Genomic DNA, 26,585 nt, shown 5'->3' with positions numbered 1-26,585 from the left:
ACTCATGGGTTTCAGAATAACCTGGAGCTTGTTGACCACTGATGAAGGCCCTCCCTGATCCCAGACCAGGATGGCGCCAGCACTGTCTGGCTCTCTCCTCAGGAATGGTTAATACATCACCCAGTAACACATTTCCAAGAGGATTCCTACTGCTAGCAGACCGGGATGATGGCCTTACTGATGGTTTCTAACTAGGGGCAGTTAATGCATCATCCAGTACTAGGAGAGCCTGAATGACCCAGCTGAGGTCAGCTGTACAATATTTCCCAAGACCACCCACTCCTTGCGTAATTTCTTGCCTATATTAACACGAAGGCTCCACACTCACTGCACACAGGTTGTCCCCTCCCTCCGGCTCCTCCGTACTCTCAATTTGCCTCTGCTGGAGCCAAGACAGGTCGCGGAATGAAGATCGTGGAAGTGGTGAGTAGAACCCGCCCCTTTGTGGTTGTTGATTTGAAGGGTGTGGCGTGAGACAAGGTGTTCTGCACCCCCGTCCCAGGGCTGGGTGCCAAATGGCACAAAGATCAGGTTACCTGCAATTCCTTACAAGATTCTCAACATCCAGAAAATACCCCTTCAGCTTGCCCATCTCAAGGACCCACCCAACCTCTCGCTGGCCGCACATAGTAAACTCGCTGCTCAGTGCAAGCACCCTCTTGGTTTTCATGTAAAGTGTATATCTGTAGGCTGGTAAATGCCCTGGCATTTGTTAGGGCATTTCACAGTTTTGATATCATCAATCCTGGTTTTTGAGGGAAAAGTCCTGCCAGTTGATAGAAAATGCAACGTAAGGCTTAAAAGGGAGAGGGCTTCCATGGGAAGCTCTACCCCATGTTGCCAGCACCATTTTGTCCTGCTCCTCCAACCATTAGCCTGATTGGGAGAGGATGCAATAGCTGCATCATTGCACTTCATTCATTCTGACTACTCTCCTAAAACCCATGGCTTAAGTTCCATCTGAGTAGATGCCAATAAAGGTCACATGAAACCCCACCATTGCTTAATCCTTCACTAGTCACCACCTGGTAACTAGTGGTCAATGCCCGAGGGTCATCACTGTGAACAGCCATACTCCGTAGCCCCCAGGACAATAAGTTGGTGGAGCCGCCTAATCCATTTAATATTCAATTCAAGATCATCATCAAACAGAATAAAACAATAACAGACAGAGCAGACATCCTCCAAACACCCTTATAGTTGGATGCATTTGTCGTTCTTCCATATCAAGATGTGTTATTGCCCAGTGCTGTCCATCAATACCTCCTGGCCAGCATGGGTGGAACCCAACCTCTGAATGGGGCACACACCCCTGCAAGCTAATGAAACCTATCCAAAAACACCTGCGGTCCAGGTCTAAGTGATGCTATTTGGTACACACTAGGTTTGGCTTTTTGATGGACACTGTGTGGTACTTGTTGGTGAACATTAAGTAGGGCTGTTTGATGGGCACTTTGCAGGACAGGTTGGTGATTTCAGAGTGGGACATATTGGTGATGTCTGAGCGTAGCTATGTGGCGAACACTTAGTTTGATGGTTTACTGAACAGTGGGTGGGATGGTTTTGTGAGGACTGCGTGAGATGGTTTGGTGAGGACTGCATCGTATGTTTCGGGGAGCACTGTCTGGAATGGTTTGGTGAGCACTGAATTGGATAGTTGGATGAGCATCAGAAGGGCCAACACAGAGTTTACTGAAATGCGGGTCAAAACATTTGGCTTAGTCCCTTTACTATTTCTTTGCAGTTGGCCAGCGGTAGAGCCAAAATGCGACTCTAAAACTCTCCCTTTCAGTTTATGTGTGCAGGGCAAAGATATGTTAATGAGGCCCTCTGGATGCAGGTGAGCTAAGCTAAAATCTTGCTGTTGGTCCATCACACTTACCATTAAAAACATGTGTAGGGCAAATCTGAAGACTGCACTAAATGAAAATCTCGCAAAGATCATGTAAATGTCGTGCAACATATGTCCTCCTCAACCACTGCCTATGGTCATGAGCAATGAGCCCATCTTGCACCCGCTGGCTAGATACAATCGGGGCCCAACCAGCAAATGTGAGCTGCAGACATTTCAACCACGATGTCCCCTGCCAGAAGCCTTTCTCATGTCACAGGGGTTTTGGCTTTCTCTAATGATCTATACTTGCACATCTCCATCTGGAGAGTAGTGTTGTATATACACGTCAGAGTTGAGCTTTCAACTTGCTCAGCTATCCAGTTGCAACCGAGTGTGTTGTATAATCAACTGTACCGTTAAGAAGGAATGGTTATTAGCATATGTACCCACCACCCTCTGCTGTTCCCTCCATTCATTTTTTAAAACAATATATAACACTACTATTATTTAGTTTACTAGTGTGCCATTGTATATTGCTCCTGCTTCTAAACACTGTTATATTAGGTATTCTATTAATGAGAACTGTAACCCCCATAGTCAAGGCATTATCAAATGCGTTGGTATGCACACATAAGGCGAAATAACTTGTAAGATAGCTCAGTGATTTAAGTATTTACTGCTGGGATAGATGTGTGATTTGCAGGTCACAGGTTTGAATCCTGGAAAGGTCAACTCAACCTTTCATCCTTCTGAGGTTGACAAATTAGTATTAATTTAGGTTGCTGGGTAATCATTGTATATGAATGTTTTATATAAGGCAATGTGGCGAAAGTGCTATATATAAGTAATAAGTTAGTATAATGCCTAAATGTGAGCTGCAATAAATCCAGGTATGGTCTCAGAATAACATCATAGGGACTCTTTACGAGTTTGCCGGTAACATGCCGGTGCTAGCAGCGGGTTACTGGCAAACCTGCCTTATCATTACCGGTGCCCGATATCCCGGTGGTACCGGGATATTACGGGTGCTGGCAACGGCAGTAAGATTCCATTCCATGAAGTCCGATTGGACTCCATGGAATGGGTTTGTCTCTATCATCGGCACCAGTACTACCAGTGCTTGTGATAGGGGCAATTCTTTGCTGGTAGAGGCCTGAACTCCTGGCTGGTCAGGTCTGCCAGGAGTTCACTGCCCCTACCGGCAAACTCGGAGTGTGACGATCCAGTAAAAATGCCAGATATGGCATTACAGCATTTTTACCAGACCGTCACATTCATAATGAGGCCCATAGTTTTAAATAAATTATTAAAATCATATCCAAGTGTTTTCTTGTCTCCCTTGAGATAAGTATGAATCTTATTTTATACCGGTGTGTCTAAAGCTTAATGAGACTGGCTTATGAATGCACTGGCATTGGTATTAGGGTGCTTTCACACAGCTTGCTGGGAACAAAATTCCCATTCTTTGTTCACTTTCCTTTGTATGATTAACCTTAACTATTGATTTAAAAAGTTTTTTATCTATAAGTGTAGTGTTTTTTGTTAATACGCCATATTGCCTGTGCGTGAATGTACTATAAGTGAATGTGGTATGAGTGTTTCCTGTATGCGTGTATTAGCATATGAGCGTATATCATATGAGCCATATGCTTTACATTTAATGCATGTATGCAATGGTTTTCATATGTATAGTAGCATAAATGTAGACATTGTACATATTTTACACGTACCTGTACATTTTGTATAAAAGCTGTACATTGATTCTGAGCATGTGTCGTAACAGCACATGGCATAAGTGTATGTGTCATTAGAGAGAGTGTGTGTGTGTGTGTGTGGTGTGTGTGTGTGTGTTAAGAGCATGTGTGGTAAAATCATGTGCTGTAATTGTGAGTTTTATAAGAACATGTGTTGTAAAACTGTGTGATATGATATGGTAGGTTATTTATAACGTGCTTAATACCCGGAGGTTTCTAAGTGCAGACCCGGAGATTGAAACTGTGTTGCTCGGTGTCGTCTTGCTTCCAGGGCGAGCACGTTGCCACTGGACTATCCTCATGAGACAGTGTTCTCCTAACACTGTGTCATAAGAGCGTGCCTGGTAAGACTGTGTGGTGTATGACATATGAGTGTTTAGTGTGTAAGTGTCTGGCATGAGACGGTATGGCGCATAAGCAGCCTATGAATATTTGGTATAAATTTATAAAAATGCACATGTCCTATAGCCTCCTATACGTATGTTTGACTTTGATGTGAGTTTCCAATATGTCCAAGATGCATTTACATGAGTTTTACTGTTCGTACATGTACACAATTTCTATCTGTTCAACTTCAAAACTCACATGAAAGTCACTCTTGACTTTCATGTGAGTTTTCACACATATATTAGTGTACATGTGCATAAAATACATATTCTACATGGAAAGTACATTTTGTATAGAAACTGTGCATTGATACTGAGCGTATGTTGTAATAGCACAAGAGCATGTGGAATAAGTGTATGTGTCGTAAGCATGTGTCAGAAGTGTGAGTGTCGTAAACGTGTATGTCATAAGAGCGTGTGGGTCAAGGCATAGGAGCATGTACATGTATATTTTGTATGGGTGCTCTACATTTACTTTGAGCATATGTTGTAATAGCGTAAAGACATGACGTAAATCTGTCATAAGTGTGTATCATAAGAGCAAATGTGGTAAGAGTGTGTGTTGTAGGAGCGCCGGTTATAAAAGTGTGTGTCATAGGAGCATATGTCATTTGAACAAGTGTCGTCAGTGTGAGTGCTGTAAGTGTTTCCTAAGAACATATGTCATAAGGGCATGCAGTGTAAGGCATATGAATGTTTGGTGTGTAAGTGTCTGACATGTGAGTGTATGGCCTATAAGTAGCGTATGAATGTTTGGTAAAGTCATCAAATGCACATGTCCTATACACCTCCTATCCATTTGAAAACCTTCATTGAAGTCAGGTCTGACTTTGGTGTGAGTTATCAATATGCAGAAGTGGCTATCTGAGTTGTACAATTTGTATAGGTATACAATTTACATCTACTGCAAATTGACATCAAAGTCAGCCCTGACATTCATGTGAGTTTTCAAGCTATGTTAGTGTAGATCTCAAAAATATACATTTCCCACATGTATGTGTAGGTTTGTATTTAAAATGTCATGAACAGCTTAACTTGCTGTGCTCCCGTTGATATCTGCCATAATGCCATGTCCCCTATAATGCCATTTTGTATGTCATTGTTAATCTCTTATAATATGTCTGTGCTCATGGGCTTTGCAAAGGGAATGCGCCGAATTAAGCTGGTCATGAATTCCCACATCTGCTGAATTTCAAAGGGTTTTTGTTGCGTTATATCTGCGCCACTTAACTGCAGCTTAACTAAGGTTTATTCAGTGAATTTCATGTTTTTTTAACGCCATTGTTTTTTTACAGGCCACTGTACACGTTCCTCCAATATATTTCTCTTGGACCCACTAGGTGGCCACGGCTGTTGGCCGTGGCCCCTCTACATGTCTTTTGGGCCCTGGCCTTTGGCCATGCTCACTGTATTTTTTTAAAACACTAACTTTCTTTCTCACTCACTAACCATGGCCTTAGCCCATGACCATTGGCACCGGCCTTCCTCCGTGGCCACGCTACAAATTGCTCCAATATGTTTCCTAAACTGGCCCACCGGCCCCGGCCAGCAGCCGGCGGCTATAGCCACACCACTATGTTTCTTTTGGGCACACATTCATGGCCTTTCGGCCATGGCCAGTGGCCACGGTCTTTCACCATGGACCCATGATATGGTGCCTCAATATGTTTCGTTTTCGGGCCAATTTGCCATGGCTTTCAGCCGTGTACACTTTTCATATTGTACCATTCAGTTCCTGAAAGTAAACCCAATAGCCCTAGCCTTCAGCCACACCCATTTCCCCCATCTCATTGTTGCTGTAACATTCCACTTTTTCTCATTCATCTCATTTTTTAAACTGTCTTTTTAAAAAAAATATTTCCCCATAACTGCGGTTGGTATTGCGCTGAATAATAGTAATGTACCACAAATAATCCGGTTATCTGTAAAAGAACCCTGATTATCCATAGAATAACCCCAGTTATTTGTGTGACGCACTTTCATTCCCAATCCCATTTTCTACTATAACCACAGTTACTCCCACTACAACCGTTTATGCAAAGACGTTCGAGCTCTGAACTTGGTCCCCATGCCCCCAACTTCCCTATTTCACATGGTGTCCTCTTGCCCCTCCCCACCTCTAGCCTGATGCCAGTTCATCCTCTTTCCTCCTCCAAATGGCATTTGTTCCACTTTTTGTTTTCAGCTAACCCCAGTAATACCCTAATAACCCTGGTTATCGCTTGCATCGAACAAAACCATATGGTGACTTTTTCTATTCTGAAAAGTCTCTCTGCTCCAAAGCGCCATGGGAGATACAGCTATTATTTTGGAAAAAGGGGTAAATATTTTAACAGCTACTGCACAGAATAATCCCCTATCCCTCCCGGAAATCAAGTCAATGCTTCGTGCCCAAGTAGTTACACACCAGGCCCAATTCCATTCAGTGGTTTTTGCTCTGCGCTGCGCAGACTTGTGGACTTTTTCTCTGTGGGGAAAGGAATGGGAGTAGGCCGAAAACAGTGTTTCTTTTGTTTCTTAATAACATTTTCATTTTTTAATGAACCTTTCTCAAAACGCCAAGTCTTTGGGGCCCCATGACAAACTTTTTGATTGCAAAATATCAGCCAAATCCGTCTTTCAAGTCAAAAGTTATTAGCAATTCAATGTTTATTTTCCTATGGAACTTGATACTCAACTTTAGTGCCGCGACCGCCGCATTACATATATTACATATATGATCAAGTGCCTGATAGGGCATGAAATGCATAACTGTTTGCTTTTTCTTGCACAGACTTTGTCTGTTAATAAATATGCTTTTTTAAACAGATCACTACGTGTGTCTGTGTCTCACTCTGTTGCACCCTATATGTGCGACCGCGACACTTGTGTGTCAGCCTTTGTTCTCTCCATAAATATATATATTGTTTTCCACACCAAGCAAGTTATGGTGGGTTTCAAAATGTTTGAGAAAAAAACCCTTTCCCCTGAAATGTGAAAATAGGAAAGTCCATTTGAGTCAAGTCACACATTCCATTACGCAACCTCATAGACATCCCTGGAAATTCACCTCCAGCTCTGAGCCACAACAGCAAGACATTGCAGGTATGCAAACTAGATCAAATACAAACCTTTTTCTCCAGAAAATTGTCTTTGCCTAAGAGGGCAGTGCTACTTTATACATAGCTTAATCAACCCAAGACAGACATTTACAAGGCTGCCAAAACAACAACATACCTGGCATCACCCTTATAAGAGATAATCAGTTCAGTATAGTCCTGACAGCCTTGTGGTTGGAGCATTTGGCCATGTTTTCACAACACCAAGAAAGTTATGGTGGGTTTAAAAAAAAAAACCTTTCACCTGAAATATCCATTTCAGCCAAGTCACACATTCCACAACGCCACCAAGTAGCCATCGCTGGAAGTTCCATGCAAGTTCTGAGCCACAACAGCAAGGCATTGTGGGTATGCAAATTATCTCAAATGCAAACCTTTTTCTCCTGGACATTGTCTTTGTCTAAGGGGGCAGTGCTTCTTTATACATAGCTTAATTGACCCAAGACAGACATTTGAAAGACTGCCAGGACAATTACATACCTGATATATGCCATTCACTATGCTGTCTCTACGGTGGGATGGTGTCACAGATTAGGGACAATGTGCCATGAGCTTTTTCAGCAGTTGCCTAATTTATAATAAAGATATATATATATATCTATATATATATATATATATATATATATATATATATATTAAACAGCAACTTAATCATAACTACACGGCCACTACCGTGTAGTTATGGTTAAGTTGCTGTTTCCATAGGAAGAGCACTTTTTGGGCTGCTTATAACTCTGCTCCCCCTGGACGAATCCTCACGAAACTTTGCAAAAAAAAGTATATGGCCCACTCTGAATTTGTTTGCAAAGTTTGGTGAGGTTTGGTCCGGGGGGGGGGGGGGGGGGGGAGTTATAGTGGGGGTCCCAAAACGTCTTTTTTTCCCATAGACATGATGGGAAAAAACTTTGCTCACGCCTACAGCCCAAACCGCTGGACGGATTTTCACCAAATTTGCGGCAGGAGTGGCGGCTTGGTCCCGAAAGCGTGCTTTTGGTGTAAATCCGTCCAGTAGTTTTTTTGAAAATGACCAAAACATAAAGCAAAAAAAATTGTGATATCTATGTCAGCTCCGCGGACACACTTCCCTGTTCACTCTGCGGACAGGACACTGATTGGCTAATTGACTTGCATCATGTCCGCGGACACCCAACGTGTTCGCTGATTGGTTAGCGTGAAGCGTGAGGTGCGTCAGATTTTTGGAAACGCCCGCCATCTTGGGACATCGCCCGGTGTCTGCGAACATTGCGGTAAAAACATATTAAAAAACACAACATTGCACTTGTCAAACTTATCAAATAGTCTCTGGGGAGGTGAGGGGTGATGAGGATGGGATGGAATATGGCTGCAAGAAGCAAAAAAATTGGTGGTTTTACCGCGAAAGTCCACGAACAGTTCGGATGTTCGCGAACAGTCCTGAAAAGTTTGCGAACACCTCAGCATTACAGGGTTGGTGAAATGCAGTTCTTGGATGGCTTATAACTTTGGCGCCACTTAATGGAACTGCATGATATTCTGCATGTATATTCCTGGGTGGATTCTGAGTGAGTATGCAAAGTTCGGTGGGATTTTGTCATGAGGGGGCAAAATTAGAGGGGGGGTACCAAAATAATGTAAAGGCTTATAAATGAGGTGCCATTTGACGAATCCTCACTTAATTTGGGAAACTGATAATACATTTAGATAGAAATGTTTTTCCGAAGTTTGGTAGGATTTTGTGAAGAGGGGGCAAAATTAGAGTGGGGGTCCCAAAATATTGTAAAGGCTTATAAATGTGGTGCCATTTGACAAATCTACACAAAGGTTTGCAAAAAGATTATAGCTCTAGATTTAGATGTTTTTGTAAAGTCTGAATTTTGTCAAGTGGGGGCTAGGTTATATGACGATTGTATGTGCATACATTTCAAGCTTTTGAAAAAACAAAACATGGGTGGATTTCCAGCAAACTTGCGTAAGGAGCATTGGCAAGGACCTACAAGCATGGTTTTGCAAATGGGCCAGTGTTTTATTATTTAACAAGTGTCATAATGTAGCTACAGAAAATAGCGGTATACCTTTAGTGACTGAGGGGTAGCCTGTGGCCATGGGCAGTGGCCAGATTGTCCGGGTCATAGAATAAGGTCATGATCCAGATAATCTGGCTACTGGCCATGACCACAAAGGGCAAAACATAGGATTAAAGTGGCCATGTCCACCTGGGTCTGGCTTTGTGGTAACGTTATTCGAAATTAGGATAGATTTGAAAGGGAAGAACAATGTGCTCGTGGTAATATGGTGATAGGGTTCTCTTTTTGCCTTCTGCAGGCTGCTATGGAAAGCGAAGAGGGGCCCTGTATGGAACCCTCACCTTCCCTTTCCATGGTGGCCATCCTGGAAAAGGATTTTCCTTCCTACGGTGTTGGAGGAAAATCCTATTTTTTAGCACCCCTGGTTTCCGCTTTGGGAACCTAGGGTGCTAATGGCCTTCATCCCCCATTTCAGGGGCTGGAATGGGGGGATATTGGTCTAGAGAACTTGTTATCCACCCTCGCTTCGCTTGGGCTGATAACTTGGGCTGCTGGGCCGGTATACACCGTTCCAGTCCCTGGAACAGAGGATGCACACCACAATATTCCCATTAGCATAGCACAAAATGCAAATGGAAATGTTTGAAAATCTTATTTAGTCTATGTACTTTACTGAGAAATATAAAGTAGATGGAGTCTATACATTTTGTTTTTGATCTATTTTTAACTGTGAAAGGTGGTTCCTAAAGGAATATGTCGTTTGTTGTTTTTGGATGTATTTTTTTTGGCAGGAGAGCTGAGAACGAAAGGTGGGGAGGGAAATGAGGGAAGAGCAACTAAACACTAATATGGAGGGGTAGGTGGACAAAGGAAAATGATGTGTGTGTGTTATTTCTAAGTTAGGGGGCACTGTTTCTCATGCTCCTTGATTACAGCAGTGGTGGTGGCTCTTGGGAAGGAGGGATGGCTTTAGCTGATGCCATTTTAAGATAAATAGCAGTTTTGCTAAAAGTATGTACTGTGTACTAGCTTGTTAATTGATAATGAGTAGGAATAGGTGTTGGAGCTGTGCAAGGGAAATTTTGAAGTTGGAAGTAGAAAATGCAGTTCCGAACTGTCCGCCAAGCAGAGATCTTATCGTGAAGTGCGGACGGGTTCTCAGACACGTCATCATGCCGCGCGCCAGTGTATGGTCATGTGGCACTGTCCGGGAGGTCCGCTATGAAGTCAGATGTTCGTAGACGTCTACGGATGCAAAACTAGTTGAAATTGTTGCAAGAAGTGTATAGAAGTGTTACAAATTATTCCAGCTGGTGTGAAATTGCAGAGTTTTAAGGTGAAACTTTAGAAATTGGACACAAATATTGCTATATTGGGTAAGTATGATAATAGTAAGTTGTAGGAAAATAGCATGCACTGGTAAAAACCTATGAAATTCAATGAAAAAACTTTGTTAAAGGGATGTTATGGTTAACGTGCACTAATAAAAACCTATCAAATTCATTGAAAAAACATTGTTAAAGGGACGTTATGATTAAGTTGCACTAATAAAAACCTATGAAATTCAATGAAAAAACTTTGTTAAAGGGACATTATGGTTAAGTTGCACTAATAAAAGCCTTTCTAATTCACTGAAAAAACTTTGTTAAAGGGACGTTATGGTTATGTTGGACTAATAAAAACCTATGAAATTCAAAGAAAAAACTTTGTTAAACGGACGTTATGGTTCCAAGTAAAACCAAAAAAAACAGAAATTCGCCAGTTATGGTAAGCTAAGCAACCATAACTCACACCACCACCGTGCACTGCTAAGACTAACACCCAGGACATCAAATATGACATCACAAATGTCATTGATGACATCACACATCTGGGCCACTTGTTTTTGTTCCTTGACATATATGGTCCAGGTGGTTTTATTCACTGGCAGTCAGAATAATAAATGTAAAAAGGTGCTATATATCTAGATGTTAACCTTGTCATATGTTCTTTAAGTACTTTCCTTAGCGTTTGGTCTCAGCCCATGGTGCACATACATGGGGAAATGAGCTGGCCACAAACACACAATTCATTTGTATACATGAAGATAAACTTCAATGTCATTAATATTTTCTGATGATGCAGTTTCTTTCTTCCTTACTTTAGTTTCCATGTATGTGCCTCTGATTTGTATGCATTTTTGTGCTTCATATGTTTTGTTTGTGCCAGCACAAGTGCTGTAAGTATTGAATTGTTAGCTAGTTATTACATGTTTAACATTAGTCAAAACTCTGATAAGGGAGCATTCATTATTGTACTATCCAAAATTACAATATTATAAATATTGTACTTCTATGGTGCATGCTGCAGTCATTGCCTAGGTTTATATATGATTAGGTTTCTGTATTAACAACAACACTCCAATACAATGATATTAGATGAGTACATTCTTTAATAGATTAAGTAGTTCATGATAGGTCTCCCGATCACTCCTGACATCTTGTTATCAACAATATAAACACAATTCCTTGTAGAGACTTTTCATCAAAATGTATTTCATGTGTGATGTCATCAGTGATGTCATCAATGACATTTGTGATGTCATCTATGCTGTCCTGTGTGTCTTAGCAGTGCACGGTGGTGGCGCGAGTTATGGTTGCTTAGCTTACCATAACTGGTGAATTTCAGGCGTTTTTCGGTTTTACTTGAAACCATAACGTCCGTTTAACAAAGTTTTTTCTTTGAATTTCGTAGGTTATTATTAGTCCAACTTAACCATAACGTTCCTTTAACAAAGTTTTTTCAGTGAATTTGAAAGGTTTTTATTAGTGCAATTTAACCATAACGTCCCTTTAAAAAAGGTTTTTCATTGAATATATATATATATATATATATATATATATATATATATATATATATATATATATATACATATATATATATATATATATATATAGCGCAACTATTGGTGCGCTCCCCCTCCCCAAATATAATGCCTGGCCTGGACATGTCACTTCCCTCTTGCCATGAACCACATGAGAAATATCTACAAAAGAACTCCTCTGGGCGTGCTTCCATCTGAAAACCAGATAAGGCAGTTGGTTGGGCCGGAGAGGGGATGGTGCAGGTGGAGTCGCAGGCAGGAATGTGGCTAGAGATCATGAAGGAAACAGGTAATTCAAGCAAAATGTGGTCCGCAGAGTGTCCAGATGGCAGGCAGGTGATCCCTGTGTGTAGCGCACAACGGAGAAAAGAGCACAATGCAAGCTACACTGACGCTCCTTTTGTAGCCAGCCTGCACCCTGATATGTCGCTGATGGCGGATGATAGGAGTTGCTAACGACCAAGGAAGTGGAATAAAGCATGTTGGAGCCAGCAAGCGTGCATACATTCAGAGGCAGGTGTTAATGCACTTTGCAGGCAAGGTTGTGGCAATAAGGCCTGCTAGCTGTGAGGGCGATGGCAGCATGAATCCTGGGGCGGTTTGCCCCACCTGCCCATCTTTGTTTTGGACTAGGCACTGAGTGGGGTGCTTTGCAAAGTATGGAGGGGGATGGGTTAGTGCTCACTGAGTGGAGCACTTTGTCAATCATTGGTGCAACAGTTTTGCAAACATAAAGTGGGACAGATTGGTGACTATACCGACAGTAACATGGCGAGCACAGATTCGGGAGGATAGCTCAGTAGCAATGTGCTTGCCTTGGAATCAAGACGACACTGAGCAACACAGGTTCGATCCCCGGTCCGCGCTTAGAAACCTCTGGGTATTGAGTGCGTTATAAGTAACCTATCATATTATATCACTAAGAGGTGGAGTTTCCTGAACACTTAAATGGCGGTCTGGTGACCAGTGCACTGAGTGGGTCAGTTTAGCAGTCACTGGGCCTCATTATAACCTCGCTGGTCCGGAACCAACGGTGCCGGAAAGCTTACCGGCACTGTTGTTTCCGGACTGGCAAAGTACAAGTCTGGCGGGTGGATGCCCTCCCGCCCGGCAGGTCTGACTTGCCAGGCGGACCGGCACCCGCCCACAGCCTTTCACGGAAGCACCAGCAGCGTTATTATCGGTGCCAGTGTTTCTGCGGTCTCCATTCCCATAGAGTCCTTTGGGACTCTATGGGAATGGTGAACAACAAATTACCGGTGCATGACTTTCCAGCGGCCGGGGTTGTAATACCCTGGTGTTACCGGCAAGCCAGGCGCCGGTAACTGTTTACGTGTCCGGCGGCTCTGCGGTTTTACCGGCACGGTTACTGCCGGACCCGTAATAAGGCCCAGAGTCTCTGGGCCTCATTACAACTCTGGTGGTAGCCGTGCCCTTATTAAGGGCACGGCTGCCGCCGGAGTTTCATTTTTTTCCAGCGCCCGCGAATGGGCAAGAACCGGGTCATGCCGAGCTCGGCGGACCCGGTAATTGCGCATTTGCAGGTGCTGGAATCAAGGGCCTCCCGATCCCCATTCTGCCCCATAGGGCTGAATGGGAATGGGGAGGTTGGATGCACCGGCACATACAGAGTAGTGCTGGTGCATCCGATGTACTCTGCTCGCTGGTGCTGTTACACCCGCCAGGAAAAACCTGCCGGGTGAAACAGCACCCGCGAGCAGAGCACGTAGTGTGGCAGTCCGGGAACTACGGTACCAGCATGCTTACCGGTACCGTAATTCCCGGACCGCCATGCTTGTGATGAGGCCCTCTGTGTCTTGACTCACTGCCTAGCCTTTGCATATTTATACTTTTTGTAAACCTTGGTGACCACTAGTCCATGTCTTTTGTTGTCTTTTTTGGTTTTGCATTTGTTAGTGTTTGCACTTTATGCTTAACTCCTTTTTTTCGTTTTATTGCCTCAGCCAGGCCTAATTATACATGTTTGCTTGTTTGTCGGTATATTTATGTTTCCATATTGCAACAACTCGGTGAAAAAGTGCAGATGAAAAAACTTTCCCGTGAATTTGCAGCCATAAAAAGACACATATGTCACTAAGAGACTTACAGATGATCGAGAGGTATCCAGTGAGAATGGGCCTCATTATAAGTTTGCCGGTCCAGGAACTACGGTACCGGTAAGCATGCCAGTACCGTAGTTCCCGGACTGGCAAACTACAAGTTGTGCTCGCAGGTGCCTTCCTGGCGGGCAGAAAGGCACCCACGAGCACAGCATGTCGTCATAAACCATGCCGGTGCATCCGAACTCCCCGTTCCGATTCAGCCCTAATGGGCTGAATGGGAATATGGAGCATCTTTTTTTTCGGCTAAAGGCAAATGGGCAATTACCGGGTTTGGTGGGGGGCACGAATGCCCCGGTAATTGCCCATTCGCGGGCGTCGGAAAATATTGCAAGTTTGGCGGCAGCCTGCCCAATATCGCCAGTGAAAATGTCATCAGGGGGCAATGTTCCTTCAAAGATGCAGCATAACTACTACTATCACGCACTTTCTCCAGATATTCTGAGACTGGAGTTTAGAATAGTAATTAGTACCCCGGCGAGGGACAATCAGATTGTTACATGAAACCTGATTGGCCCTCGCCGGGGCTTTACCCGACCGGGAATCCCTCACCCAACATGCCTTTTCTTTGTTCCCAGCAAGGGGGGAGAGGGGTGGCAGCCCCTCAGCCAATGTGGAGACTCTAAACGGGGCAATCATTGCTCCGAGCCACCACATGGCTGGAGGCTGCCATCCTTCCCCACCGGGGATTCAGCTAAGTGTTTACTCCCTCCCTCATATCCAAACAATCCCCTCGCTGCCCTCCCAACCCCTCTTACCTTATTTTTCGGTCCTTTTTTCAGAGCTAACGCACTGGGAACACTTCTGTCCCCAGCGCGTCCAGTCCCGAACTGCACAGGCCGTCAGTGTAGTTCCTTCTCTCCTTTTCATGACAGCCATTTTTTTTGTTTACATTTTGACTTGTTTTTTAATAGCCGCCATAGAAATCGAGAAGGGACTGCATGTAGTCTCTTCTCTCTTTCCATGGTGGCCATTTTCTAAGTTTACTTTTCAACATTGATTTTCAATGGCGGCCATGGAAAGGGAAAACAGACTCTGTTTTCCCTTCACGGGCATCAATTTCTTTTTAAATATATTTTTTTCTGTTCTGAAACGACAGAGCGTTTTTGAACAGAAAAACATTGCTTTTAGTACCCCGGTCTTGCGGGCTGGGGTACTAATAGCAATAAACCCCTCAACGCGGGACATTATCGAGTCACATAAAGCCCTGGGGCCTTTGTTAACTATGGGCCGGTGCTTTACCTGACTCGGTAATGCCCATGCGTCTCAGGGCTTATTGCTTAAATAACACCAATTGCGACACAGCTACCCGATGACTGCGGCCTGCCAGCGGGGTACAAATAGATATGATATGGCATTTATAACGCGCCCATAGACAAGTATTTCAAGGTGCAATGAGGCAAGGGGGGGGGAACAGAGGGAAGACAGACAACGATCTTACTAGGCCAGGTGTCATTGAGATTGCACAATTATTGAGATAAATAAATAAATAAACAGCTGCCTCAAAGCGCACACCGCACAGAGGGGATGGGATATACGAAGAGTGCAAGATAGAATTCACAGTACAGATGAATTGCATTCATTTAAACCAGTGATGCAAACCTTACATTTGTGCCATTTCGATCTGGCACTTATCACCCACGGGCGCTTTTAAGCTGGTGGTGAATAGAATCTAATTGGCATAGTCCTGGTCGGCTCCATAGAGATGAGTCCAGTTTTTGAAGGGGTGGCGGGGATGGGGAGAACGTCTACGCCTTTCATTAGACAATGCTCCAACTTCATTGTTCACTATCTTAATGTGTTTATAGAAACGGAAACATACTTTCTTGCCTAAGTTGCCCGTATTGGTTCATGACCACTACACAATATTTATTTTATTTATTTATTTGCATTTATAAAGCGCACAGAACTGCCCTGGGGCATCGTATAAATAAAAGTTAAAAAAAAGCATAAGTCTATCATAAATCCATCCAACGGTTATAAGCAAATAAGTGGAAGATTGTTGTTGCAGTAATCAGAGGAGTCATTTTTCCCAAAATGTTACGGGACACATGACCTATGAAGGGAATGGGCTTATGGGTGAAAATAAAAGCTGCGGTGAAGGCAGGAAGAGGAGAAAAGGAGAGGACACTGTGTAGGACATTTCATAATAAAGTGTTGAAAGCAGTACATTGTTAATTCAGTGTTTAGGGGTGGCCGTTAAAATCTGGTACATGGCAAATGTAAACATAGTAGATTGAGTGCATTGTAAAGTTGCAAGCAAGATAGCTCAGCAAGTTAACCCTTAAATAAAGGTGTCTGCTTACAGCCTGCATGGCATTGGCTAAAATCCTGGCTGGGCTGACTCAGTCCTTCGTCATTCAAAGGTCGATAAACTAACATTAAATAAAGTAATAATAACGCTTTTGATTACAATGCTTAGAACAGGAACAATCTGGCATGAAGCACTATATAAAAACATTAAGCTATAAACCAGGCACATACTCACTGCTTTGTGAGAGAGCTCAAGTTCCGATTTAGCCAGGGGTCCTCACATTATGGGGCTGATTCATGTAATTCTTTGCACAGAAAATAGGCTACTTGCGCCCAATCTGTGCATGCAACTCTGACGATTCATGGAATCGAATGCGCAGGACTTTTCCTGGACTTGCGTGGATTTCACGTTGGCCTGGCACACCTCTGCGAGCCGTCAAGGGCCTTGCGCGAGACTCCGAGCAGTGGGTGGGTGTGGCCTGCTCAGAGGGCTGCCAAGGGGGCTGAACACCAGGAATGGGGAATAACTTGCAAAGAAATGGGTTTTCCGAGGGACGCCCTGCAGGCCTTCCCTTGCACGCCCACTATTGTCAACAAGAGACGTATTCATGGAATCGATCCTGCAATGTCTTGATTGGGAAATGTCCACACAAGTCCTTCATAGGATCCGCCACCCAAAGACTGGCGTAAGTACAGTTACCCGCAGGATTTTTAGCACACAGGTGGGATTGCATGTCATATTTTGGGGTGCATGTACTCAATCAGGGTTCCGATGTAATTTAGGGCTGGCTGCGTATACGCTGTGTCGAGGGGTGCAGGAACGTTTTACATGGGTTTGCATGCACTTTTCCCGAGTTTTTGCCAAGTTACAATTTTTCATACGCATGTTGTCGGGGTGCCGGATACAGTTACGGGGAACCCCTCACATGCTCCCCGAGTCGCAGGCCTGCTTACGGGGATCCCAAGCACTGCTTGAAAGGTGCATGTATTCAAGCCTGGGGACCACGCAAAGGTAGAAATGTTGGAAATGGTCATGCAAGTCCTTCATACGATCCGCCATCCGAAGACAGGCATAAGTACACTTGCACAAAGGCGTTTCAACACACAGGCGGGGTCGCATGTCGGATTTCGGAGTGCGTGTACTCAATCGGGGTTCTGATGTAACTTAGGGGTATGCATAAGCAGTTTAGCGGGGTGCAGAAATGTTTTACATGGGTTCGCACACATATTTCCCAAGTTATTGCTGAGTTACGATTTTCTATACGCAAGTTATCAGGTTGCCGGATACAGCTACGGGGGACCCCGCACAGGGTTCCCAAGTTGTAGCCCTGCTTACGGGGGACCCCACACACTGTTTGAAGTGTGCATGTATTCACGCCCGGGGGAGCGCGCGAAGGTAGGTGATCTGGCCATTTTTTGCTTTGCCTATGGGCGCATCAGGGGCGTTCCGGCCGTGACTTGCGAATACGGTTACTTTGTACGAACAATTCCATGAAGACGCAGGGCACGTTTTTTTTCTTCTGCGCAGTGACATTCTCGGCAGGCAGGCAGCCCTTGCGCGATTTATGCGCGAAATTCCATGAATCAGCCCCTAAATCCTGCAAGGGTAACTCGATGCAGCTGCATTTTGGAACTATGATAAACGCACGCTGCTGGGAGAGGTACATTAACTTATTAACCTCTCTGCTCAGAATTTGACCGACGAAACCACAGGCTAAGCATACAAATCTCCAGCAGGCGGAATCCTCTGAAAGGTACATAGTACTAGAGCAGTGTAAGGCACCGGCAAGGTGTACCCGACATATGACTGATTGCACCCCCCCCCCCCCCACTTACTTGTGTCTGGACTATCCTATATGGACATTTGCAACTCTATGAACAGACCAGGACCATTGAAAGGCTGGAAGAGCTGACTTTCTAGCTACAGACCAGGCGTGATGAGGTCATGAAAAGGAACTCACTAGGCATCACTATTAGTTCGTCCTCAGCACAGCAATACAATCTTTTCACACTTAGCACTGGTGCATCCCACAGGTGCTCAGGATGTTAAAAGGGAAAGTCAGAGACTATGCACATTCAATTCCAGGACTCTCTGCTGAGACTGCTAACAGGTACCAGTACTGTCCTATTTATTATAATGCAGTTCTTCACAGATGCACGAGTACTAGCCAACTAAAAGAAGTATGTCAGTCTTGCTGCGAAATGCTCATATTGGGAAGTACAGCAACCCTTTTGAGAAATGCTGCCAATGTCCCACTGACTCTGGAGCAGATTTGCTGAGAAGTTATGGTACTTTTCAAAGAAATGTGCTGGGATCTGTCAGCACTCTAATGCTAACAGTACAGCAGCGGCGCTCAGAGGTCCAATTACTACCCCATTCATAACTGTTGCACCCATATGCATGCATAGTATTGGCCGACCCCTTACCCTCACCCAGAATAATTTGGCTCACACAATGTTTGTCAAGTGTTGGCAATAAAAGGCTGTAGGCTTTTATTGTACAGATATGGTTATGGAGATAACAATAATCACATATCATAATAGTAACATACTTTTGGGCACCAGGTCCTGAGGTTACCCCCTCTGGCCCGTGCCGCCACACGCGGGCAGGTTGACGGCTGACCGCGTTCTCCCGAAAGTATCTCCTAGTGACAACCCCTGGAGGCTAGGGTTGCAGTGATTTCTTGAAAGAAATGTTCCATGCCTTGATTTGATAAATGAGTGCCGTCTTTGAGGAAAAGGTCTGGGTCACCCAGTGTAATGGCCGGGTGCTTTATGAAGCCCAGTCCTCTTGTTGTACAGAATTTCTCTAGCCCCCTGTTCAGTTTTCTTCTAGAGATGTCCACTGGTTTGTAGCAGTTGGCCCCTTGCCATTTCTTTCTCGGTATGATGGCTGAGAAATATATTTCTGTTCCCTCCAGTTGTGAGAAATGCCTGCTAGGGAGGAGCAAATGTCCTCGAATAGGTTTCTCCTTCCAATGGAAACCAGGTCATTGCCCCCCAGGTGAATAATCAGAAATTCTGGCAGGTCTCTGTATGCGACCAGCTCTGCTAGTGTTTCGTGGATATCAGCCCATTTTAGGCCTCTGTATCCTCACCATGATGCAATGGTGTTGATGAAGGGTGGCCTTTCTTTGGTCTCTTCTGCCCATCGGCTCGTCCTTAAGATAAATGAGTGGCCGACTATCCATGCTGATCGGAGTGGGGTCCTCCCTTCGCCTGTCGTTTCTGCGGGGGGGGGGGAAATAGAAAGAAACATGAGGGTTGGTGGCTATATTATCTGAGGTCTGATGTATCTTTTGTAGCAATCTGACTTCCATCCCCCTATGTTTTTTAGCTGTTGAGGAGCTAAGCCTCCTTGCCATGCTGAGGTGGCAGTGCCTATCCTGAAGGAGTGGGTGACAAAACCCTTTGGGTCCCACCCGGCTTTGCTGATTGCTTTCATCAGCTCCCCTTTAAATTGGTAGCGGCTTAGTGCCGAGGTGTCCTTGTGTATTAGGAACCTCCTCCCAACTTTGGGCCTTTGTGCGTAATAAAGATTGGTGATACATACTGGGCAGTTTGTTGTCTCATCAATACAAAAAATATTGATGGTTCTTTTTGCCCCAGTTTTTGACTGTTGGATTTCTATGCTGACACTCTCCTGTCTGACCCTGACCTCCATGACACCCAAGCCGTTAGTGGCCTTGATGCTGGAGGCGATAAGTTCTCCTACCCGGAAAGCACCGAAGTATGCCAGAAAAAAGGCTGTTTTGAATAATATGATCTCGTATGGATGCCAGCATATGGCTTCCAGCTGGCTTGCTATTTGAACCAGCTTGTTGAAGTCAAGAGAGTAGCGGGTGTCCACCTGGGGGCCCTCTATTCTGCCCCATCCTTTCATTGCGTAGGCAATGAGGGCCTTCTGGGTGGGGTCTGAATCGCCCTGTATTTTTGAGAAATATGAGATTGCAACTAGGTGTCTTTTTGCCCAGTCTCTCTTAAAGCCCTGTTCATGCGCCCATTTTAAAAATATTTCTATGGCTTTAATAGTTATTAACTCTACATGGTTTGAACCTGTGGCTCTGAATACTGTTTGTCGGCACTTACTGTACTGTGCTGCGGTAGTGCTTGCGAGTGCTTTTTCTGCCATCTCTGTTAGGAAACCTGGGTTGGTGGCACCCGTTTCTGAGGTGCCTGGTTCTTGTTGGACATCCCGGCCTGGGCTCTCTGGCTCTGGCGTTGATGCCGTTATATATTGTTGGCACCCATTTTTGAGGTGCCTGGTTCTTGTTGGGCATTCCGGCCTGGGCTCTTTGGCGCTGGCGTTGATGCTGTTGATTTCCCATTATTGCCCAGCATTCCGCTGGCATTGGTGTCATCTGCTCCTGGGCGTATGGCGCTAGTTCCCGGAATCTTGGCCACTGAAAGCGAGATAAAGCATTTGCAGTGTTATTATCTGCCCCCAAGATGTGCTTTGCTTTGACTACAATGTTTTCTTGTAGTGTGACTGCTGTGATTGCTCGCAGAACTTTCAGAACTAGAGAGCATTTGGTAGACCTTCTGTTTAAGGAGCCCACTACAGCCATGTCGCACCAGACCAAAAGTTCTGTGTTAGCTAGTTGCCTGCCCCAGATGTGTAAGGTTAGCCAAATGGGAAATATTTCTAAGAGGGTGATATTTTTTGTCCATCCTGCCAGTTGCCATGGGTTGGGCCAGTGTCCTGCCACCCGTTCTGAGTCTAATATGGCTCCAAACCCCTTGCTCCCGGCTGCATCGGTGTAAAGGACCCTTTTTGTCCATGTGTTCAATGGCATTCGCCAAAGTGAGGTTCCGTTGAAGTTTTTAAGGAAATTCCCCCAAATTTCCAGATCTTGCTTCACCTGTGTGTCTAAGCGGATGTGTAGGTGGGGTTTGGTGTGTGATTTGATTTTCAGCTCCAGACTTCTGGAGAATACCCTCCCCTGAGGAATTATTCTAGCCGCGAAGTTGAGGCTGTCTGCTAATGATTGAATTTCTTTTACTGTGCCCTTGTCTTTTGATGTCAGAGTTTGTATTTTGTCCAGGAGTTCAGCTATTTTTGTTTTCGGGATTTTACATAAGCCCCTTGCAGAGTCGATACTCAAGAAAATTATGTTGATGGCCGATTCGGTCGTTTTTTTACTTTGCCAGGGGTATGCCTCACTGTGAGGCCATTCCCTCTAGGGTCGCCAGGGCCCTGCTGCATTCATCAGAATTTGCTGGTCCCATTACCATGAAATCATCGAGGTAATGTACTATTTTGGTCCCTGGTCTCTGTTTTTGGCAAGCCCATTGAAAAAAGGAGCTGAATTGCTCAAATAGGGCGCAGGATACTGTGCACCCCATGGGGAGGCATCTGTCCACATAGAATTTATTGTTAAAAGTAAAGCCTAGCCATTGCTGGGAATCTGGATGGACTGGCAATAGTCTGAAAGTGGATTTTATGTCCAGTTTGGCCATCAGGGCGTTCCTGCTACATTCCTGTATGAGTCTTACCGCCTCTTGGAAGTGTGTGTAGGATACCGCGGATTCTGTGTGTGGAATGACGTTGTTTAGAGATTGGCCTTTGGGATAGGATAGATGATGGATTAACCTCATTTTCCCAGGTTCTTTTTTGAGGACTAAACCTAGTGGAGATATGATGTAGTCTTTGAGGGGCATGTGGTCCCAGGGACCTGCAATCCTGCCTAGTGGTAGTTCCTTCTTGATTTTGCTCTCCACCATCAGGGGGTTGTCCCTGGCTGATTTCAGGTTCATCGGGACGTTCTGTGACCCTGTGCCTCTGAAGGCGATGATGAAACCTTTGGTGAAACCCTGCCATATTGTTTTGTCGATTTCCCTGTCTGTGTAATTTCTGAGTGCTTCTCTAAATTTGTTAGGGTTGATGGGAGTTTTGCTGGGTACTAAAAAAGTGGTTGTTGGGGAGGGAGGGATGTTAATCTTTTGTATTTTTGGCTGGTAGTCTGGTGCAGTTATTTGCTGCATGGTCACTGTTGCAGTTTGTGCAAGTGTGTTTGTACCAGCATTCCTTCCCCCATGTGCACTGGTTTTTCCCAAAATTCCTGCATGGGATGTTGGCTTTTGGAGAGTGGTTTTTGTTCTGCTTGTGGGCATTGGACTTAGCCACCCATGGCTGGTTCTTCTGAAAGGGCTGTTCCCCCTTTTTGTGTTTTTCGTTGTCATTAATTCTGGGACCCTGTGCATTTTTGTTATTTTTGGAATTTGTTTGTAAGGCCTCTTCCTCTGATGGAGGCTCAGCGTTTAGCATGTATAAGTAATTCTGGACCTCGTCCCATTCCATGGCTGGCCTCTCTGACATGCTTCTCCTAAATCTAATATCATAAGCTAGCCAGGTCTTCCCTTTCTGGGCGATTTTCGCTTCTCTTACTTTATCCATGTATGCCCATAGCTTTCTGCCATCATTGCAGAATTTTTATTCATATATCGTTGCCAATATGGCAAATGCCTGCAACCAGTTGTTCCAGTTCTGTTCTACCTGGGCGTTTCTGGCTATGGTTTTCTCTTCTATCTTTTTGGGATCCCTAAACGCATCTTTCCCTTTGCGTTGGGCTTCTATAAGTGAGAAGATTTTGATGAACTCTTTGGCCCATATGGCCTCTTTGATTGTGGTGTCAATGTTCCATGCTAGGCATCTTTTGTATCTGTTTAGTATTTCAGTCTGGAAGGATTTCAATTTTAAATCTAGTTGGCATTGCAGATCATTGCTATGTCTGTTGCGTTGTTGCAGCTTTCCCCTGTCTGCCCCAGAGTGTCTGTAATGGGGGTTGACCATGCTTTTAAAGCACCTGTTGGGTCTGTTGTTGCTGCTGCTGGTGCAATTGTACTGGCTGCTGTTGATGTTGCAGGCACCTGTGGCAGTGGTGCTGGGACCGGTATTGTTGGGGTTGTTGCATGTGCGGGGGGGGCTCACCGTTATAGCGGGTTCTAGAGGTATGGTGGGGTTTGTGGGCCCAGCTTCCCCTGTGGAGGGCAGTTGTTTTCCCCTGATTTCGAGCAATAGTTGTAATTCAGACATGTTTTCGCATAATTTTGCCAATTTTTTGTTACCCTTTCTTGCGATTGTTATCTTCCTTCACTTTGATGGTGTTGTGTCATCATCTTGACTGGGTGGTATGGGTGCCCCTTCCTTGGGCAGGCCATACATATTTTCCCTGACCCATGCCCAACCGTAGTGCTCTGCCGCCTCGATGGCTGCTAGGAGGTGAGGTGATTTGGGCTTTTGTGCTGGTGTTATGGGTTCCTGCGATTTTCGTTTTGGGACCCATGATTCTTCGGCCTGTTTTGACACAAGGAAAAAAAGAATTTGCTTTTGAAATGGCTGGGCTGTTGTACTTGTGAGAGTTTCTCGCACAGTTAGTAATGTTATTGCTTGTGTTTAGGTAGCTGTCTGGTGCTGCACATTAGTTACAAGGCTTCTGTTTCGCCAATTGCCCTCAGCCCCAGAGCTGGCTTGCTCTCAGGCCTCTGTGTTGCTCCTGCTTGTCCCTCAGGCTTACTGTCCTATATTGACTTTATTGTGCGCACCCCATCCTACAAACATTTGTTTGTGCCCGAGTTCCAAGTCTAAGGTAGCTGGAAAATGTGCTCCGTTGCTTATTTGACTTTAATCATGCATGAAAACATTTGTTGATGTCTGGGCGCTGCATACTATTCCTCTGGTCTCTTTTTCGATGCCAGCTAATTCGTGTGAGTTAAAAAACAGGGGTCAGTGTGAAAATAATATTATACCCGCTGCTGGCATGGACCCTAGTAAAGAATAAATAATAGTGCTAGCAGCCTATGTATCTATGCGCTGCTTAATATTATCCAGGACACCCCTTTCTCTCCTGATCAATATTCTTGCGTGAGATTTTCAGATGCTTAGATTTCCCCGTGGCCTGTGTTTAGACTTTGTTACATTCTTTTCTGTAAGTAATTGACACAGCGCACGTTCTTTGACAGCTGGAGGGATCCGTGTCTGCCGGTTCCCTCAGGATGTTTATATTAGCACTCGCGTCTGCAACATAGTATTCGTTTCCCCTCGCAACCCGGCGTAGCGGCTCAACTGCAAGCTGGAATTGACCGCCGCGTAACGCTGGGCTGCTTTGTTTGTTTGTCCTTCCTTCGATCAGCTGGGCAATGAGTCCTGATCGCACACGGCACGTCCCGGGGATCCTCTTCTGTTTATTATTCTGTTTTCGCCGCTCGCTCCCGGGCTGCAGAGTTCTGAACAGGACAATGTTCAAGAGAGAAAGACACTGCGAGTGCAATGAACTTCAAAGAGTTTGCTAAAGAAGCAAAAGTTGGAAGACACTGAGTAAACAGTGAACCTCCTGTTTTTTTGGGTCCCCGTTCATAGGGCTCAAAGGGAATGGGGAAGACGCTATGTACAGTGCCGCAAATTGCGGCACCGTACTTAGCACCAAGGTCCCTTTGCGGGTCCCTACTTTAACGGCTGGTAAAACCAGCCATTAAGGTCGGGTCCCGCAAAGGGACCTCGTGATTAGGCGCTAATAGGTTAACGGCGCCGCAGCCTTTTACGGCGCCGTTAACCCATTAGCGCCTGGGTCGTAATGAGACCCATTGTGTTTTCTCAGAGCATGCTGCTTTTATTTATAAGACCCAGGGTAGTAGTGGGGGCTGGTGTTTCAGCCCCCGGCCGGGTAGCCGACTGTCTGGCCCCCTGGGAGGGGACAGGTCTTTGAACCTGGGCCCTGCCTGACTGTTGGATTCCTTGGTGCTTAGCACCTTGCTGTTTGGAGGAAGGGTGAGGTGATTGTTCACACCCCACCCTTCCACAGCTTTGTGTGGCAGACTGCGTGTCTCTGCAGTTAGAGAGAGGAGAGGAGCAGACACGGGGGGGGGGGGGCGGGGGGGGTTGGGCTGCCCCTCTCCTGGTCTGCTGATGGTCGACACTTGCCTACTATTCCGATTCTGAGACTGCCAACAAGTGGCTGTGGGGGTACACACAAACACGCACACTTTTAAAACTGTCGCCATGAGCTTTTCAATCTGAACGCCATTTTCCATGTTAATAGGCGCATGTATTTCACATTGGCTTTGTGAAGGAGTGTTGCACCTGTGCGTGTTAATAAAAGCAAGCGAGCCTTTCCTTTCTCCATACCCCAGGCCTCAAGAAGCGCACTGCACCCACCAGGCTGTGAGAAAAACGGACCTAGCGTTACTTGAAGGGACGAATACGCAGTTGCTGTTTCGTGGACTCTGCAGGATTCCTCAGTACAATGGCCGCCTTAGATGTTTCCAGCAAGACATGCTTCAAAGGCAACAGCAACACTAAGCACTCTCCTGTTTAAACTCCCTTCAGGAAATCATCAGGTGGTGCAGCAGCGCCCCCAGCACCTCTACACAAAAGGTGTTCATTTGTCCCACTCTTAAATTGTAGGAATGCTAAATTTACACGGAATATATGGAAGTAGCACCCGTCAGCAACATATGCAGACCATTCTGCCGCCTGTAAGAATGCGTTGCCTTTTGAACCAATATAAGCAGCGCTGCTGAGACGAGCGTACTCTCGGCTCTATCACACCAAATCACACCCCACTGATCAGCAGCAGCCCTTCTCTCCGCTGGTTGCCCTGTGGTGAGGGACACCGCTCCCCTTCCCATCCAGCACATTGGGAAGGACCCCGCCCTCACCCCTTGGCCCCCCACTCCCTTGGTCTCCTTGCATGCCTTTCTCCTGGGAGAGGCGGCACTAGATGGCCTATCCCAGGGTGAAGGGAATTGCATACACGCTGGAGTGGTTCAAAGGGGCCTCGTGAAGCCTCTGCTGTCACCAGCTTACACGTTAAGTGAATGCCGCATTTATTCCTCTATCAACTCCCAATTAGTATAACGCTTCATTTTAAATGATATGCTCAGAGCAGGACTGCCACAGGGCTGGGTGAGGCCCAGGGCAAACGCTTTCGTGAGGGCCTGTTACTATTTTTTGCACTGGGACACTAACACAGCCAACAGGAGATGCGAAAGCTCCCCTTTGAGTTCATGTGTGGAGGGCATAGATAAGTCGATGAGGGCATCTGGGTGCATCTGGCATGCGCTACAATCGTGTTGTTGGTCCATTGCACTTCCCATCAAAAAGATTTCTAGGGTAAATCTGGAGACTGAACAACTCTCAAAGTTCATGTTGGACATTTTACTTATGTAAGTTACCACCAGTCGCTGGGGTTATGAACCATGAGCTTATCGTGTACACTTTAGCCATAGGAAGTCTGTGCAAATAGCACCAAATGTGAGCTGCATAGGGATCCATG

The 26,585-nt window shown here is 45.2% G+C and overlaps 1 protein-coding gene across 1 annotated transcript in view; it reads left to right on the top strand.

Annotated features, from left to right (window-relative positions):
- Nucleotides 1–293: 293 nt before the first annotated feature.
- The window catches only part of MIOX (myo-inositol oxygenase), a 108,665-nt gene continuing 82,373 nt past the window's right edge, over nucleotides 294–26,585 (top strand). The window contains exon 1 of the mRNA XM_069629498.1: nucleotides 294–423. Coding sequence (XP_069485599.1) covers nucleotides 406–423 — 18 coding nt within the window. The 5' untranslated portion in view covers nucleotides 294–405. The remainder of the gene's footprint in view (nucleotides 424–26,585) is intronic.

Source organism: Ambystoma mexicanum, chromosome 12 (assembly GCF_040938575.1).
Source record: "Ambystoma mexicanum isolate Mex_15411 chromosome 12, UKY_AmexF1_1, whole genome shotgun sequence".
NCBI classification, from domain to species: Eukaryota; Metazoa; Chordata; class Amphibia; order Caudata; family Ambystomatidae; genus Ambystoma; species Ambystoma mexicanum.
Note: the sequence above shows the minus strand (reverse complement) of the source record. Positions and strands in the feature narration are given on the sequence as shown.